The 19,051-nt window shown below is 45.7% G+C and overlaps 1 protein-coding gene and 1 long non-coding RNA gene across 5 annotated transcripts in view; both read right to left on the minus strand.

Annotated features, from left to right (window-relative positions):
- The window catches only part of LOC309333857, a 153,927-nt gene that overhangs the window by 112,089 nt on the left and 22,787 nt on the right, over nucleotides 1-19,051 (minus strand). The window lies entirely within an intron of this gene.
- Nucleotides 1-19,051, minus strand: part of AKNA (AT-hook transcription factor) — a 66,915-nt gene that overhangs the window by 19,413 nt on the left and 28,451 nt on the right. For all 4 annotated transcript variants that reach the window (XM_081847433.1, XM_081847432.1, XM_081847431.1 and 1 more), the window contains exons 4-11: nucleotides 18,227-18,301; nucleotides 13,472-13,628; nucleotides 10,529-10,683; nucleotides 7,205-7,264; nucleotides 5,359-5,486; nucleotides 3,802-4,021; nucleotides 1,762-1,919; nucleotides 390-569 (exon numbers count right to left, since the gene is read on the minus strand). In XM_081847433.1, coding sequence (XP_081703559.1) covers nucleotides 390-569; nucleotides 1,762-1,919; nucleotides 3,802-4,021; nucleotides 5,359-5,486; nucleotides 7,205-7,264; nucleotides 10,529-10,683; nucleotides 13,472-13,628; nucleotides 18,227-18,301 — 1,133 coding nt within the window. The remainder of the gene's footprint in view (nucleotides 1-389; nucleotides 570-1,761; nucleotides 1,920-3,801; nucleotides 4,022-5,358; nucleotides 5,487-7,204; nucleotides 7,265-10,528; nucleotides 10,684-13,471; nucleotides 13,629-18,226; nucleotides 18,302-19,051) is intronic.

Consider the following 19,051-nt stretch of genomic DNA (forward strand, 5'->3'; position numbering starts at 1 on the left):
TGGACCTCCAGAAATTAAGTTCTTAACCTGAGGTACCACCGTACTTAATAAAAGCCATCCAAGTTGACAGCCATCACTGCCTCCTGTGGGAATGTATTACTACATGCTGCGTAAAGGTTATTCTTTTATCTGTCTGGAATACTCCACCGTTCAGCTTCATTGGATGCCTGTGATGAAGCTGATTGCTGGAAGGTTCAGGATAGATAAAGAGAGCTGATGCGGTGCCCTCCTGATGCCGTGGACTCCCATCAGATTCAGTAAGCATGGCCAATGTTGAGGGATGAGCAATATTCCTCACAATCCAGCAACATCTGGAGGGCCACAGGTCCCTGACCTATGAAATAATTAGGGCATGGCTGAAGTGCGGTTTCTTCTCCTGGATGACTTACTGCAAGGTTGAAGGCCTGCAAGAGGTCTTGCTAGCTTTGGACACCACCCAGTGGGAGCCTTCCTTTGTCCCAACATCCGTTATGGCTGCACCATCTGCTTCATCTGGGGGTGAGTAATGTCTGTCCAGGTGCAGCTGTTCCAAGCTCAGAGCCTCTGGCAAAGATTTGAAGCTGTTGTAGCTGTGGGACAAGAGACAATAGGTGAAGCTCGGGTCTGTCAGCCTTCTGAAACCAGATGAACTGAAACTGAATATTAGTCGCTGCCAGTCCTACTAAGAGTAGGCTCATTTGAATTGATGGACATGATTAACTTAGGCACATTCACTTCACTGGAACTTCACTGGAAGCAACCCAATATATCAACCAACCATTCAAAGTAGAGATATAGGTTTCATCTGCATTATACATTTAAAGCAGCACCTTACCACTTTAAACAGTCATGGCTCCTGCCAAAGAATCTTGGGAACTGTAGTTTGTTAAGGGGGCAGAGAGGTTTAAGGAGACCTCTGTTCCCCTCTCAGTACTACAGTTCTCAGTTTAACAATCAATTCCCTTTCCAGAAACTCTGGGAACTGTAGCTCTGAGGGGACCGGGGGTCTCCTAAGGACTTTAAGCACAAACTACCGTATTTTTCGTCCCATAGGATGCTCCGTCCCATAGGACACACCTAGTTTTTTGGGGGGGAAATAAAGGGATTTTTTTTTCTTTATTCCCCCCCCCCAAAACAGGTTGGGGAACAGTGGTATGGCAGCGCTGCGCCTCCCCCTGTCCCCCGAGCTTGTGAGGCTGCCCGATGTCTGCCCGGTGCGAGGGGCGCTCTGCTTCATGGCGCCCCGCACACCGGGCGGCAGGCTGCTATCCGCAGCCTAGGGAGCCCTGCGGGAACTCCTGCGGGCTCCCCAGGCTGGCTGATAGCTTCCTGAAGCCTGGAGAGCGAGAGGGGTCAGTGCGCACCGACCCCTCTCGCTCTCCAAGCTTCAGTGAAAGCCTGTATTCGCCCCATAGGACGCACACAGATTTCCCCTTCATTTTTGGAGGGGAAAAAGTGTGTCCTATAGGGCGAAAAATACGGTACAATCCCCAGGATTCTTTGCAGAAGGGCACAGTTATTGGGAGGGGCATAATACTGATTTAAAAGTAAGCAAAAATGGGGTCCTAGAGAAGAAAACATCACAGCAACGATCAATTTGTTCAGAAATTCAAAGGGATACATTCTACCATGCTAGAACAACAGCATGATGCAGAGATCACTTTTATTTAAAGAGTGAAAAGGCTGTAAACCTTTAAAAGATTATCGAAGGATTTGGGGGGGGGGTCTTTCTCCAACAGCAAAAAGACATTCACCCCATATATACAAAACTCATACACTTACTGGTCCAGGAGGTGATCAAAGTCCTTTTCCACCTGGGCTTGCATGTGCCGGAGTGGTTCCGGAAGGCTGCTTTCTCCCTCTTCTCCAGTCTCATCACTGATGGAGTTCACTTCCAAGTCCAGCTGGGCTTGGCTGCGGCCGTTCGTGGGGAAGGGGGTCTGAAGAGCAGAGAGTCAAGGTGTGAGCAAGGCCCAAATGAAAGCAAAGCCACACCCCCTCCAAAAGAATCTGGCAATTAGTATAAAAATTACTGTCAGCCTAGAACAGAGGTTGGTGACTTTTATGGAGGACTAGTGGGTGCATTTTGAATTTTGAGAAAGTGCTGTGGGCGCCAGTCACAAGATGGTTGCCATGGAAGCATGGCCTACTGCATGGCCTGAAGCAGGGACAACCTGTTATGTATTGAAGTTCTCACCCTGGCCACCAGGGGGTATTGTGTATATAGTTATCACTCAGGTCCATCTAATTTAATTTATGCGGGAAACCCTGGGCTGTTGTTGTTATATTGTTGACAGCTGGCTGCCTATAAAAGCAGGCTGGCTGAGCTGTTTGCTGTTCAGTTCAGTTCCAGCTTACTTATAAAGAACTACTTGGAGAAATACTCCAAGTAGTTCTTTACTCTCTTCCAACTCTATGATTCTATGATTCTATATGGTGTTTCCTGCTTGGCAGGGGGTTGGACTCGATGGCCCTTGTGGTCTCTTCCAACTCTATGATTCTATGATTCTAAATCTCTGGGTCATCTGCTATGTCCACCCACTACTTAATACAACCCTTCCCTTTTTAGTACCTGAGGTGAAACAGGGAGGTGCCCCCCCCCCTGGGTAGCTTCTGGTGAGATCTTGAGAAATCTCATAGAGCACACGAAATCTTGCCGGAAACAGCCAACACTGCTTCTTCACCAGTGGTGGAGGCAGTATGATGGGTGGGGCACTTGTGGGGGTGCTGTCTCTTGGGCACAGAAGCCAACTCCTAGTGGCTAAGGTCCCTTAGACCCCATTCCACAATAAAAGATTTGAAAGGACTGCCCCCCCTAGTTGATGAGCACTGCCATTCAAATGGTGTGTTTGCAACACGTCTTGTGATCAATAAGTTGAAGCAGGGCTTATCTGGGCCTCTCCAATATTTTATGCAAGTTGGAATCCCTGTATTTGGGCTTCCACATCTGAGGCAGCTTCCTCAGCCTGCCTCATGTGTCATCTGGCCCTGGCCTAGAGAGAGCGTCCCACAGGCGAGATAGGAGATACAAGCCATTTCATGCTTTGTAATATATGTAGCCTTGTAAAGGGCTCCAGAGTAATACCAATAAATCCACGGTATAAAAAACCTTTCAGATTGGTGCACAAAGAAACCTTTAAACACACTCCTGTATCTCGAATATTAGTAAGGTAAAGGGACCCCTGACCATTAGGTCCAGTCGCGGACGACTCTGGGGTTGTGGCGCTCATCTTGCTTTATTGGCTGAGGGAGCCGGTGTACAGCTTCCAGGTCATGCGGCCAGCATGACTAAGCTGCTTCTGACGAACCAGAGCAGCACACAGAAACACCGTTTACCTTCCCACCAGAGGAGTACCTATTTATCTACTTGCAATTTGACGTGCTTTCGAACTGCTAGGTTGGCAGGAGCAGGGACCGAGCAACGGGAGCTCACCCCGTCGTGGAGATTCGAACCGTCGACCTTCTGATCGGCAAGCCCTAGGCTCTGTGGTTTAACCCACAGTGCCACCCACGTCCCATCTCGAATATTACTTTCACTTTAATTGTGATGTCTAGCTTATTTCTTAGTTGTTGCCTTGTTAACAGTGTTTTATAGACTAATTGCTTCACTGATGGTTTGTTAATTATTCCATATGATTTATGCTGTGTTTGTGATATTCTATTATGTTCTATCATGTTATTGCTCTGTTGCTTGTAATCCACTTTGGGATAGCTCTGAATGAAAAGCAACATAGAAATATAATCAAATCTATCTATCCATCAAAATATCCTTTAGATATGCCATTTCTCGCTTGGGAAAACCTTGAAGTAATTGTATGTGACCTCAGGGTATGGAGTGCAGACAGCCGGGACTGGAGCTTGAAGAGATGGAGTCGGCGACCTCATCTGCGACTCGGATGCCTGAGCTGGAAAACGGGCAGGAGATGAATCAGGCGCCTCAACGCTGCTCTGTGCAACTGGCTGGTCCCACATTGCCTGGTCAATCCTTTCCTTCAGCTCCTCCAAGCGCATCTCCAGTTGGAATATCTGTCCTTCCACTGCTCTGGAAAGTGTTAAAATGAGTTAGCAAAGATGAGAGAAGCTAGAACAGCAATATAGCTCAGGGAATAGGAGTACAGAAGTCAGGCTATTGCTCTATAATGCTTAGTACTTCCTATATCACAGGTAGGCAAAATGATGCTCTCCGCGTGTTGCTGGACTACAACTCCCATCTACCCCATGCAGTAGCATGGCCAGTATTCAAAAATGATGGGGCTTGTAGTCCAACAACCACCTCTGGGTGATGCTGCCTTGGCTACCCCGGCTCTAAATTGACTGGCAACAGCTCCCAAGGGGTCTCTTCCAAAAGTCTGTCAGCACACTGTCTTCTCCTCATATTTAGTTCCCACTTTTCCTATCCAACCCAGGACTGTATGAAGACGGCCTCAGGTTCAATCCCCATCAACTCCAGGTAGGGCTAGGAGAGAGTCCATGCCTGAAATCCTTGCTCAGTCAACTTGTGCAATACAATGGTGCCTTGGTTCTCAAACTTAATCCGTTCCAGAAGTCCGTTCCAAAACCAAAGCATTCCAAAACCAAGACACACTTTCCCATAGAAAGTAATGCAAAATGGATTACAGTGGTACCTTGGGTTAAGAACTTAATTAGTTTTGGAGGTCTGTTCTTAACGTGAAATTGTTCTTAACCTGAGGTACCACTTTAGCTAATGGGGCCTCCCGCTGCTGCAGTGCTGCCGCCGCACGATTTCTGTTCTCATCCTGAAACAAAGTTCTTAACCTGAGGTACTATTTCTGGGTTAGCAGAGTCTGTAACCTGAAGCGTCTGTAACCTGAGGTACCACTGTAATCTGTTCCAGACTTTTAAAAACAACCCCTAAAACAGCAATTTAACATAAATTTTACTATCTAATGAGACGATTGAGCCATAAAATGAAAGCAATTATCAATGTACTGTACTATAAAATAAATAAGACAGTATTATAGATATATATATATAGAAATCTGTTTGGATGGGGGGGCTTTTATCCATTTCCACAGTCACACAATCAATCAGTCAGTAGCTGAACTGGGTTCCACATAGTCACAAAAACAAATTAACCGTAAAAGTCTCAAAAACAAAAACGCAAAATAAATAGCAAAAACAAAAGCACCAAATGTAATCCATTCTGGAAGTCCATTTAACTTCCAAAATGTCCGAAAACTAAGGCGCAGCTTCTGATTGGTCCAGGTGCCCTGAAAACAATAGCCAACAGCCGCATTGGATGTTCGGCTTCTGAAAAATGTTCAAAAACCAGAATACTTCTGATTTTTCGGCGTTTGAGAACCAAGGCATTTGAGTACCAAGGCGTTTGAGAACCAAGGTACCACTTTATATACATACCGGTCAGAATCAAAGTCTCCTAGCGCCCCCGCAGGTTCTTGATGGTTCTGCAACTGCCTGTATTCATCTCGAGCCTGTAAATATGTCTGCTCCAAGGCATCCTGGGCTTCCTTTAGTCTTGCGAACCCCTACAATGGAAAGCAAGGTTGAAAGAGGCAGGGGATTTTGAGTGACTTGTTGACTCCCGAGTACCACAGCTGTGTTGACTCTAACTGTATCCTTATGATGGGAAATGGCACTCTAGCAATGCAGCAATACGGATAAGCTTCTAGTTTCATTGATAATGGAACCAACAAAAATCACCTTGTAGTAAATTATTTCAGGCATTCTCCCAGGATGAAGATTTCAGTCAGATGTTGCCCTCCTGAAAGACAACTTATGCCACTCAGAGAGCTACACTTTCCAAAGTTTCCTGCAAAGTGGGATTGTTAAACCACTCTTGAAAGTGTAGCTTTGTGAGAGAAATAGGGGTTTCCTAACAGCTCTCAGCTCAGGGACGCGGGTGGCGCTGTGGGTTAAACCACAGAGCCTAGGACTTGTTGATCAGAAGGTCGGCGGTTCGAATCCCTGCGACAGGGTGAGCTCCCGTTGCTCAGTCCCTGCTCCTGCCAAAATAGCAGTTCGAAAGCACGTCAAAGTACAAGTAGATAAATAGGTGGGAAGGTAAACGGCGTTTCAGTACGCTGCTCTGGTTCGCCAAAAGTGGCTTAGTCATGCTGGCCACATGACCCGGAAGCTGTACGCTGGCTCCCTTGGCCAATAAAGCAAGATGAGTGCTGAAACCCCAGAGTCGGCCATGACTGGATCTAATGGTCAGGGGTCCCTTTACCTTTAACAGCTCTCAGCACCTTGGAAATTTATTTATTTACATCTCTCAGCACCCTGGAAATTTATTTATTTACATCACCACCACCACCACTCATGTACCACCCTTCATCTGAAGCTCACATTTTGGACAGTAATTTATTGTTATTGTCTAGCACAGGGTTAGTCAACCTGGTCCCAACTGCCCACTAGGGGGTGTTTCAGGATTATAGGTGGGCAGTAGGGGGTTCTACAGCACAAGCTGAATCCTCATTCCATCAAGCACTGGTGGAGGGTAAGGAAATTTTACCATCAAGAAAGATGCATTAGTGTGCAGTAGGTATAACAAGGTTAACTACCTCTGATCTAGCAGGTATCTTTCTAATTGAGAGGTTTGGATCTCAAAACCGTTCCTCTTATTCAATTCGAATGCCTCATTAAGCTGATCATATTGCAAACAACTTCTTACCATTTCTGCAATTTGAAGGTGAAGAAGATAGGTGTAGGCATAAACTGAATGTCTTAAATAATCATATATATTTTTCTTTTTTTATGTAAGCGGCAGATGGAAAATCAGAAGTTTTTTAAATCTTTCTCTAATTTTTCTTTTTCTTTTGTTTGTTTGTCTTTTTTATTTTATTTATCTCTCTCTCTTCTTTCTTCTTATTGTTCCTTTTCTTTCTTTTGTTGGTTCTCTTTGAAGTCCCATGTCAGGGACTTCAATTAAGGTCCAGAGATTGTACACTCATGGGGATAGTAAATGGTTGTTGGAGGACCCTGGGTGAGAAACAGGGAAATGTTGGTCTCCCAGGGTAAGAGGCTGGGAAGAGAAAGAAAAGATCCCAGGTGAGAACTGGGAGGGGCTACTGTGCTCTATGGGTGGTAAGGGCTAAGAATGACCTACTAAGAAAGGACTCTGTATTCCACTTATTCCATTTGTTTTTTGGTAACCACTATTTTACATATTATGAAAAACTTTAATACAAATCACATTTAAAAAAGAAAAAGATGCAACATTAATTCGAGAAAATGATTGTGGTACCTTTAACTGGTCTTGAAGCGGCAACTTCCTTGTTCGAATTAGCTCCTCCAAATTTTCCACCTAAATAAGAGCATTCAGAACATTTCATCATATCCTGCTTAAGAGCCAGAAATGCCACCTTGAGGTAGGCTGGCACTGTTCTTTTGCTATACAATCTTCATTTGGGTGATTCCCCCACCTTCCTTAATCAACTTAATCTCCTCCAGTACCTGTGCCAAACTTAGGCCTGTTCCCCAAAGCCTCTAGGTCATGGGTAGGCAAAATAAGGCCCGCGGGCCAGATCAGGCCCAATTGCCTTCTGGATCCGGCCTGTGGACGGTCTGGGTATCGCTGTGTGGATCGCCAGCGCACATGTTCTTTCCCTCTCCCTCACACAGTGTCATTGTTGTTGTTGTCTCCCTCCCTCCTCCTGGCTTCTTCCCGCCCTGCCTAGAGGAGGAAGGGGGCTTGGCTTTGTCGGCGCCAGCAGCAGCAGCACTCGAGCGGCCGCCATTTTAAGCAGCCCCTCTTCAGAGTCCTTTCGCACACCACTCATCATCCCTCTGCCGCTGCCAACCCCTGCCGCTTGTAAGCAGCCAGTGGGGCTCATGGGGCTCTTGCATCATCCCCCCCCCCAAAAAAAATATAGTCTGGCCCCCCACAAGGTCTGAGGGACAGGGGACTGGCCCCCTCCTGAAAAAGTTTGCTGACCCCTGCTCTAGGTCAAAACATAAAGTCACCTCCATACTGTTCGTATTTTGTGAGGATTCAGTTGCAAACTGAAATGTATGTTTGTGCAAGTGGATTAATATGCTTTGTCACAATTTTGCTTTTGTTTTTGTTTTTAATAGTTAGCAGGTTCTGCATAATTAGCTGAGCTCTAAGTGAAAAGATACCAGTAAAGCTGACAGAGTTTGCTGGTTTGTGTGAGGGCATATCTTAATTTATTATCGGTTAGGAGGGAGGAGGGGGAGAGCAAACAAAGCTGGAGACACCATGCCTGCAAAGTATCTGCAAAGTATGGTTCAGCTGAGCTACTCCCTGGGAAGCTGTTAAATCTCCACCTTTTGTTCACTGGTATATTACCTTGTTGAAACACTTACCATGATGTTATTTCAATACCGTATTCAATGATATGGTGACTTATTGCACAGCCCTACAAAGTGCAAACGGCGTTTCCATGCGCTGCTCTGGTTCTCCAGAAGCGGCTTAGTCATGCTAGCCACATGACCCGGAAACTGTATGCTGGCTCCTTCAGCCATTAAGCGAGATGAGCGCCGCAACCCCAGAGTCGGCCACGACTGGACCTAATGGTCACGGGTCCCTTTACCTTTACCTTACAAAGTGCAAAAAACACCAACTGGTCTTGGCACCAACAAACTGGGTGAAAAACAACCTGTGAAGACACCTTCCCAACTCATAACATCACCTGTAGTAAGCTCATTATTCCCTAACAGCACTCACTTTCTCCCTTCCTTTTACATGTCATCAACTGTGCTAACTAAAGAAACAAGGCTAATTGGATCCCATCACCAATTAGCAACCAAACAAGCACAACAAACCAATGCCACACTAAGAATCCAACTCTCCTCCCTCTCTTAAGTGGGATTCTGTTGTTATTCATGGATGGTGAGCAGATGAAACTGAGGGTGTGTGTGCATATCAGTTTTGCAACAGTAGCTAAAGGGGACTGTTATTTAAGAGAGGCTACAGTTCTAAATTTGGAAAACTCAGCAGTGGCCAGAGGATTGGAGAAGATCAGTCTACATCCCAATCCCAAAGAAGGGCAGTGCCAAAGAATGCTCAAACTACTGCACAATTGCACTCATTTCACACGCTAGCAAGGTTATGCTTAAAATTCTACAAGGCAGGCTTAAGCAGTATGTAGACCGAGAACTCCCAGAAGTGCAAGCTGGATTTAGAAGAGGCAGAGGAACCAAATTGCAAACATGCACTGGATTATGGAGAAAGCTAGAGAGTTCCAGAAAGACATCTACTTCTGCTTCATTGACTATGCAAAAGCCTTTGACTGTGTCGACCACAGCAAACTATGGCAAGTTCTTAAAGAAATGGGAGTGCCTGATCACCTCATCTGTCTCCTGAGAAACCTCTATGTGGGACAAGAAGCTACACTTAGAACTGGATATGGAACAACTGACTGGTTCAAAATTGGGAAAGGAGTATGGCAAGGCTGTATATTGTCCCCCTGCTTATTTAACTTATATGCAGAATTCATCATGCGAAAGGCTGGGCTGGATGAATCTCTAGCCGGAATTAATATCGCTGGAAGAAATATCAACAACCTCAGATATGCAGATGATACAACCTTGATGGCAGAAAGTGAGGAGGAATTAAAGAACCTTTTAATGAGGGTGAAAGAGGAGAGCGCAAAATATGATCCGAAGCTCAACATCAAAAAAACGAAGATCATGGCCACTGGTCCCATCACCTCCTGGCAAATAGAAGGGGAAGAAATGGAGGCAGTGAGAGATTTTACTTTCTTGGGCTCCATGATCACTGCAGATGGCGACAGCAGTCACGAAATTAAAAGACGCCTGCTCCTTGGGAGAAAGGCGATGGCAAACCTAGACACCATCTTAAAAAGCAGAGACATCATCTTGCCAACAAAGGTCCGTATAGTAAAAGCTATGGTTTTCCCAGTAGTGATGTATGGAAGTGAGAGCTGGACCATAAAGAAGGCTGATCGCCGAAGAATTGATGCTTTTGAACTATGGTGCTGGAGGAGACTCTTGAGAGTCCCATGGACTGCAAGAAGATCAAACATATCCATTCTGAAGGAAATCAGCCTTGAGTGCTCACTGGAAGGACAGATCGTGAAGCTGAGGCTCCAGTACTTTGGCCACCTCATGAGAAGAGAAAAGACCCTGATGTTGGGAAAGATTGAGGGCACAAGAAGAAGGGGATGAAAGAGGATGAGATGGTTGGACAGTGTTCTCGAAGCTACAAACATGAGTCTGACCAAACTGCAGGAGGCAGTGGCAGACAGAAGTGCCTGGCGTGCTCTGGTCCATGGGGTCACGAAGAGTCGGACACGACTAAACGACTAAACAACAACAACAGTTCTAAAACACTGAATTGGATGGGTGTGTGCAGGGTTATTTCAGCTGGAACTTGTCGGAACTCAGTTCCGGCTCCTCTTAGGTGTGTGCCATTGCCACTATAAGAGAATAAGAGAGGCGTTCATGGTGAGTTCCGGGACCTCTTTTTCTAGAAAAATAGCACTGAATTGTGTGCATTGCTTGCACAAAGATTCAGAGGGAAGCAAATAGACACACACAGGCATGCACTTCAAAACAGTTTGCTGGCTCTAAGCTGTGAACTTGCCTGAGTCTGGAATTTGCTAGCTTGGGAAGCCAACAGGTGTGTCAAGTGATCTCCTGCAAAAGGTGTTGATGTGGAGGTGAAGCCATCTGCTGCTGGATTGCCCAAACCCATGGAGTTGGGAAGAGGAAAGGAGGCTGCTTGAGGGCCAGAAAATCCTGCAATTTAAGGAGACAAAAACTTTTATGCATTGAGATAAACGAATCTAGCAAGATCTTACCCATCAGAGCTGCTTAAGGAATGGGGAAGGCGGGGAGGAGACAGTCTAGCTAGCCATGTTCTCTTCCAGACTACTCCAATCCATTACTTTCTCTCCTGCTTTTATATTTCTCCCACCCACACAATTCAGTCGACATTTTTGGATACTGAGCATGCTCACTTCTTATTGCACTGTTGGGTGTGCACCCCCCCCCTTTTCTTATTTGAATAAAGTTTGTTCTCCTTTGTGCACTTCTGCAAAGCTTGGAGTTCCCGTAAGACTGCTACTAAACTCACTCTTGTATTTTGGCTACACCAAAACCTCACTCTAACCTCATCTTGTGTTTTGGCTACACCAGGATCCACACTCACAAGAATGAATTTATTAGTAGTCTATAGGAACTGACATATTGAGAAAGGAGATGGTCTTCAAGGCTAGTGAGAAAGCAACAAAAAACCAGCCAAGATAAAATATATGAAGGATCCCAAGGTACATAGAACTGCTTGGGCATCTAAGACAGGGATGAGGAATCTTTTTGAGCCTAAGGGCCACATTCCCTTCTGGAACACCTTGTGGGGGCCACATACTAGTGATAGGTGGGGTCAGAGGCAAAAGTGGGTGGAATAGTGCATGTCAATAAACAGTAAAATTACCTTTGTGCAGTAGGCTAGTTTCTATGCACACTCATGGACCTCCCCCACTATCCTCTACCCAAAAATCACTGTCAGGGTTGAAGAACACATTCCAGCCAGACAAAAACACACAAGGAAGGCACAGATCAGGTGAGGGATGTGGCCTAGGGATAGTTCTGAGAACCATATCAGGAACCTGGAGCTTGGGCCTTGCACACCTCAGTATCAAGGGCCTGCTATTCTGCTGGCTCAGCTAAGGTAGAGCAGGGGTAGCCAACATGATGCTTTCTACATATTGTTGGGCTAAAACTCCCTTCATCCCAAACACTTGCCCTTCTTGCTCGGGCTGTTAGGAACTGGAATCAGACAACGACTGGAGAGCCATTGGAACTCACCCATTGCTCTGTCCCAGCTCCTGCCTACCTAGCAGTTCTAAAGCATAACAGTGCAAGTAGATATAAGTACCGCTGCGGCAGGAAGGTAAATGGCGTTTCTGAGCACTCTGGCTTCTGTCATGGTGTTCCATTGTGCCAGAAGTGGTTTAGTCATGCTGGCCACATGACCCAGAAAGCTGTCTGTGGACAAACACCGGCTCTCTCGGCCTGAAGTGAGATGAATGCCACACCCCCATAGTTACCTTTGACTGGACTTAACCGTCCAGGGATCCTTTACCTTTACATTACTCACCACTGATCTAAGCAAGTTCTTCAAATGATTGTAGTTTGGGATAGAGGCTGGGCTTGGGGGGATGGGATCATATTTACCGTATTTTTCGCTCTATAACACGCACCTGACCATAACACGCACATCGTTTTTAGAGGAGGAAAACAAGGGAAAAAACATTCTGAATGAAACAGTGGATGTATCATTTTTGGGCTTCATGCTGTGGCCAAAGACATGTGATCTGATGGTGAATTTGGGGTGACCCAATGCCAAAATCCTGAGAATTCCTGTGGATCCATGCTTTGTAACCACGTTTTTGCACCATTGCAGCCCCAGGCAACAGTGGGTGCGTGATTTTTTTGGTGCAGGCTGTAGCCATGGACATGCTATGTGATCTGATGGTGAATTTGGGGTGACCCAATGCAAAGATCCTGAGAATCCCTGTGGATCCATGCTTTGTAACCATGTTTTTGCACCATTGCAGCCCCAGGCAACAGTGGGTGCGTGATTTTGGGGGGGCAGGCTGTAGCCATGGACATGCTATGTGATCTGATGGTGAATTTGGGGTGACCCAATGCAAAGATCCTGGGGATCCATGTGGATCCATGCTTTTTAACCACAATTTTGCACCATTGCAGCCCCAGGCAACAGTGGGTGCATGATTTTGGGGGGGCAGGCTGTAGCCATGGACATGCTATGTGATCTGATGGTGAATTTGGGGTGACCCAATGCAAAGATCCTGAGGATCCATGTGGATCTATGCTTTGTAACCACATTTTAAGTGGGGAGCGAAGGAAAAACAAAGAAGGGACATTAGAGGGGTGTGCAGAGAAGCAGCTGGCTAAGAATGCAGGAGAGGGATTTAACGGGTTGGAGGAAAGAAAGGCAAAAGTTCCCCCCCACCCAAGCCAGCCATCTCTCTCTCTCTCTCTCTCTCTCTCTCTCTCTCTCTCTCTCTCTCTCTCTCTCTCCCCCTCCCTCCCTCCCCCCTCTCTCTCTCCCTCCCACCCTCTCTCTCCCTTCCCCCCCTCTCTCCCTCTCCCCCAGCAGCACCGGAGCTTGCCTGGAGGGGAGGGGCTTTCCCTGCTCTTTGTTCCGTTTCAGCAAACACAGCAACGAAACAGAGGAGGGTGGGCAGTAAGACCCTGAGGCAGAATGCAGGAAAGCAGCCGCTTCCTCTTTTCAGGTTTCCCTTTTCCTTGAAGCGTCGCGATTTGATTTTTGCCTGGTTTTTCGGCTCCAGGGACCACACATTCGCACTATAACACGCACAGACATTTCCCCTTCCTTTTTAGGAGAAAAAATCTGCGTGTTATAGAGGGAAAAATACGGTAGCTACCAGCATCAGAGATCTAGCCAATATTCATCCAAACCTTACTGTTTGTCCTAAAGTGAACTTCCTACAAATGTTATTTCTTCCAAAGGATGGTGCACAGATTTATCAGACCTTACCTTCATTCCAAGCAGCATCCGGTGCTGAGCTAGAGCTCCCTGTGACCTCAGCTGTCCTGGCCTGAGGGATGCTGAAGGTTATGAGCTTGGAGGCCTGAGCCACAGTCCCCATTTGGATCCCATGGCTGGGTTTTGGATGGTCATAGTACAACCGCACCTGAGAGGCAGAAGAAATCCATGGGGTTATTCAATCCAAATATGATTTTGAAGCACAGGGGTGCTGGGAAAGGTGAGGAGGGGAGTCATAGGGGAAGAGATGTGAAGAGGTGCTAGATCTGCATGGAGCTCCACCTGAACTGCAGATGGCCTCCTCCCCATGAAGTACCTTCAGGCCCTGGGACTCACTTTGCCTACCAATTAATCAATTAATGACTTAATCAAGAGGTGGAAGTCAGGTGTGGGGTGGTTTTCTCTATTTAAATGCCGGTGGTTATTTGAAGAACTGATACAGTTCCTCTGAACATGTACAGAGTATATTCCAGACTGTAGGGCTGCTTTTAGAGCACATGCAGAATACCCACGTTTTAATCTGTGGCATCTCCAGTTAAAAAGATCAGTCAGAAAGCTATGGAAAACAGGCTCTTTATGGCTTGAGCCCAGTACTGTCTGCACTGACTGGCAGTGGCTCTCCAGGGTTTCAGGCAGCAGAGTCTTTCACAGCCCTAACTGAAGATGCTGGAGATTGAACCAGGTACCTTCCACATACAATGCAGATGCTCTACCCACTCCCCTCCCCTGAGCTACAGCCCTTCCTTAAAAGCTGGAGAGCCATTGCCATTAGACAATACCACACTAGATAAACAAATAGCCTTATCTGATAGAAAGCAACTTCTGATGTTGCCAGAGTCAAAATAAAATTGCTCAGGAAGGCCATATGAGCTCATTTCTGATTACCCATTCACAAACAGCTCTGGGGGCTGAGGAAAATCCCTTATCTCCTCGCTCCATCACCCTTGCTCACTTATTTTCAGTTGGCGGGGACTAAAGCTGGATTTCATTAATCCTTGCCATCTGTGCAGTATGCCTCTCTCTCAAACTCCTCCCACATACCCCTCTGTGAACCACAGACCTGGAAATCCATTCTACTATACCTCTCATGCACATTCAGTTATAACCTAGTTTCCAAAGAAGCCTTTCCTTTTGGGGAGAGACTGTAACACAGTGGTAGAGCATCTGCTGTGCATGCAGAAGGTGCCAAGGTCAATCTCCTGTATCTCCAGGTAGAGGAGGGAGAGGCTCTGTCTGAAACCCTGGAGAGCTGCTGCCAGTCAGTGTAGGCAGCACTGAGCTGCCTGGACCAATGGTCTGACTCACTATAAGCTTCACTATTTGTCTAAATGCCCCTGTATACTGAGCCACAAGGCTGGGTGAGAATTTACTGGTGGTGTCCTCTACATCTGAGCCAGAATACTGATGGGAGTCACTTTTGGAAGAGGTTTAAACAGGGATTTGTTAAATTCATGGAGATGTTAGATCCATCAACAGCTATCAGCAACAGGAATAGACATGGTTGTCAGTTTTGGTTTCTCTCATTTTTCAATCTTCAGTTTACCCCATCTCCAGTTCAGTTTGCAATTATTGCAATTTATTTAAAAGCAAATATGTACATTTTCCTATTTCTCCTATTTTACGCATTTTGGGGGGTTTGTTTTGGTTTTCAATATGATTTTTATTAAATTGTCTATTTTACAATTTCCGATAAACATTTTACATACTTAAGATGTCAATGACTTCCCTTCTTCTCTTTCCATGGTTCATTTTGCATATCTTATATCCCTGAATATTTTACAAAAACTATACCAATCGGTCTTCCATTATCACATCCATCAAAACTTATTTACACTGTTGAATTTATATTAATACTGCCAGTGTTTTCAGCGGTACACAATTATTTTCCATATATTCAATAAACATTTTCCAATCTTCTTTAAATGTAAGTTCTTCTTGTTCTCTTATTCTATATGTTAAGTCTGCAAGTTGCCAATCTTCTATGGCTGTGACCTTGCTCATTATCCATTTTGGGGCTAACAAAACACGAGCCACTGTTGTTACATACATAAATAACCTTTTCTGACACCTGGAGATTTCAGTCTTAATTATACCCAACAGAAAGGAAAAGATTACCTATTCCATTTTCTCTAATACCTTAATCATGAATGACCATGAAATATTATCAAAGGCTTTCTCTGTATCTAAAAAGATTAGTGTGGTCTGCTTTTCATTTCTTACTTCCAAATACTCTATTAGATTAATTACGTTTCTTATTTTGTCCTTCATTTGATGGCCTGGTAAAAAACCAGCTTGGTCTCTGTGGACTGACTCAGTCAATGTCCTTTTTAGTCTGTTAGCTAAAATTGTAGCAAATAGTTTATAATCATAGTTCAATAAAGAAATATATCTGTAATTTTTAGTCTTTGTTAAGTCACTATCTTGCTTAGAGATCAGGGTAATAAATGCATCTATTTTACATATTTTTGGATGCAATTTTGCCTCATACACATTTTCTGCAAGCAATTTCTCCATATAGAATGCACACTTGTTTGTCATTTTGACTAATAAAGGCATTGGTGAACACACTTCCCTCTAAAATACACCTTTCTGCATGCATTTTTTAGCTGGGGAATTGCATTGCAAAATTTGGAGGAGTGAGAAGTTTGAAAGACAGCCACAATTCTACCTTTGCATGTTGATTTGGGAAGGTCAAATTAAGATAAGATAATGCAAGCCAAACAATTTTATCCCTCATCCCTAACTAGTTTTCTGCATGAAAGCCAAACGGAGCCTCCAAATCCTGTGGTGCTTTACCCAAAGACAAAACAACGACAACTAGAAAGGAGAGTTGCCCTGCCAGTGGCCTTCTCAGAAACATTGGGCTAACCACTTCTGGAAGCAGAATGCTGATTCTATCATCCATTGGCCTGATCCAGCAGGGATATTTCTTCTGTTAAGAACATAGCATAATAATATAACAGTCTGCTGGATCAGACCAATGGTCATCTAGTTCAGCATCCTGTTTTCACAGTGGCCATTCATATGACTGTGGGAAACCTGCACAGCAGCACTCTCCCCTCCTGTGATTTCTAGCAACTGACCATGGAGGAGCAAGCACAACCATCATGGAGACTAGCTACAGATAAGACTTGAATTTCTCCAACCCTATTTTAAAGCCATTCATGTTCTTCAGACTTCTTTCAATTAATGTCCCACATCTTCCTTCCTCTTTCTGAGTAGCTGCCGTGGTGGTTGCTTCTGCTGGGCTGTGGTTTGAAAAGACGCAGCTCTTAAGATACAGGAAAGGGGTGGGTGGGGGGAAACCTGTTGCAACCCTGAGCCGCTCATCTTTTAGGCACGTTCTCGTATTCTCACATTCCTGCTCAAGCAGAGGCCAGGCTGCCTGACTCACTGACACAAACAGGAACCTGGAACCAAAAGTGCTTGTGTGGGGGTGGGGTGTATCTTAAAAAAAACAGAAAACAAAACATAATGATTCCTATTCTCTCCTTTAAACAGACTCTCGCCCCCCATTAAGGGGGAGGGGGCATTGCTAAGAAGAGCCTGTTGCTAGATCAGGCCTGTGTCCCATCTAGTCCAGGTTCCTGTGCTCACAATGGCCAGACGTTGTTGTTGTTGTTTAGTCATGTCCAACTCTTCCTGACCCCCTGGACCAGAGCATCCCAGGCACTCCTGTCTTCCACTGCCTCCCGCAGTTTGGTCAAACTCATGTTTGTAGCTTCGAGAACACTGTGCAACCATCTCATCCTCTGTGGTCCCCTTCTCCTTGTGCCCTCCATCTTTCCCAACATCAGGGTCTTTTCTAGCGAGTCTTCTCTTCTCATGAGGTGAGCCTCAGCTTCACGATCTGTCCTTCCACAGACATATGCCTGTGCAAAACCTGCAAGCAGGGCCTGAGTGTCACAGCAGTCCTCACGTGATTCTAAGCAGCTAGTATTCAGAGGTGTACTGTCTCCAACAGTGGTGGCCGAGCACAGTCATTGTGGCTAGGAACCACTGCTAGCTTTATCATCCATGAACCTGTCTAATCCTCTTTTGAAGCCATCCAAATTGCTGGTCATCAGTGCACCATCTGCCTAATCAGCAGCTGGGTTAAAAAGTGGAGTTTGCAGGCGCAAACTCCTGTGATCACAGGAACTTATAAATTGCTGTACATTTGCCTGCATTGTTTAATGCCAAACCGTGCGGGCAAAGGAAAACGGGACACCAGATGTCATTGTGACGCCAGGTGATTGATGGGTAAGTGGCCCCACCACCTTCCAGATTTGGCCCACAGGGCAGTGGGAGGTGGTGCCCATTAATTCTAGTAGAGTGGAAGGCAGGGAGAACAACAGTGTGAGGAGACCAATGGCAGGTGGAGTCAGAGGTGAGATGAGCCAGAGCCAATGAGAGGTGAAGCTGACTGATTCTAGGCTCCCTGCTGAGCTCTACATAGGGCAACACCAAGATGGAGGAGGAGGAACCTGACATTCAGTGCCATCCCCATGGCTGGTTGTATCTAAGAAGGCAGGCAGGTGGAGGATGACTGAGAGCAGACTGAGGTTGGTGAGGCAGTGCTTCATTCTCCCTAATAGGCCAGTCTCCACTGCTGTGGGAGAGGGAGATGGTTGAGGAGTAAGAATCCAGCCCGCCCACCAGATCCAGTTCCCCATTCCTGTCCTACACACAGAAATCTAGCATGACAGAAGACAGGTGGATGAAGGACAGTGCTAGGTCCTCAAACAACCTGGAGACATATCCTACCTTTGCACCCAGCCGTAGCCGGTCAATGGTGTTCTCAGCTTCAGCATACTTTGTCAGCAGTTTGTGGTAGTCCTCCTAAAAGAAGAAGAAAGGCATTTGGCATCTGTTAGGTTCATATTTTAGAGTTCCAGTCAACCCCAATGACAGGAGCCCAGGCTGACTGGATAACAGTTAAGAATATAAGAATCATAGAACTGTAGAGTTGGAAGCGATGTTCACAGCACAGTCTGATGAATGCTTATAACTCCTTTGTGTGCCCCACAAAAAAAGAAAAGAAATCATGTCAAAGAAATGCAAACTGGCACATGTTGCATCATTTCTGCAGCATTCCCTTTTTGTTGGGACAGGATTGGCAAGATGGTAGTTTTACAGATCATAGGGCTCCTGTATTTTCAGTTACCCGTGGCAATGGCCTAGCTCTTCCTGAGGTGGTGAACTCATGTCTAATACTGTACCACCCCAGATGACAGATGGCCTGCATTCCTAAATGCTCTTCCATATAATAAAAATAAAAAAGATCCCCACGCAAAGAAAAGTAGCATTTCATGGAGAACGGTGTCCACCCATTCCTCTCCCCACATGCTGGTTGTCTAGGTGTGATGAGTTCTGTATAGAGGATCACTCAATAATTTCAAATTGTTTGACACCCCCCTCCATGGACACGTGTGGGTTCGAATCCCTGCGACGGGGTGAGCTCCCGTTGCTCGGTCCCTGCTCCTGACAACCTAGCAGTTCAAAAGCACAATAGTGCAAGTAGATAAATAGGTACCACTCCAGCGGGAAGGTAAACGGCGTTTCTGTGTGCTGCTCTGGTTCGCCAGAAGT

Source organism: Podarcis erhardii, assembly GCF_964252035.2.
Source record: "Podarcis erhardii genome assembly, chromosome: Z".
NCBI lineage: Eukaryota > Metazoa > Chordata > Lepidosauria > Squamata > Lacertidae > Podarcis > Podarcis erhardii.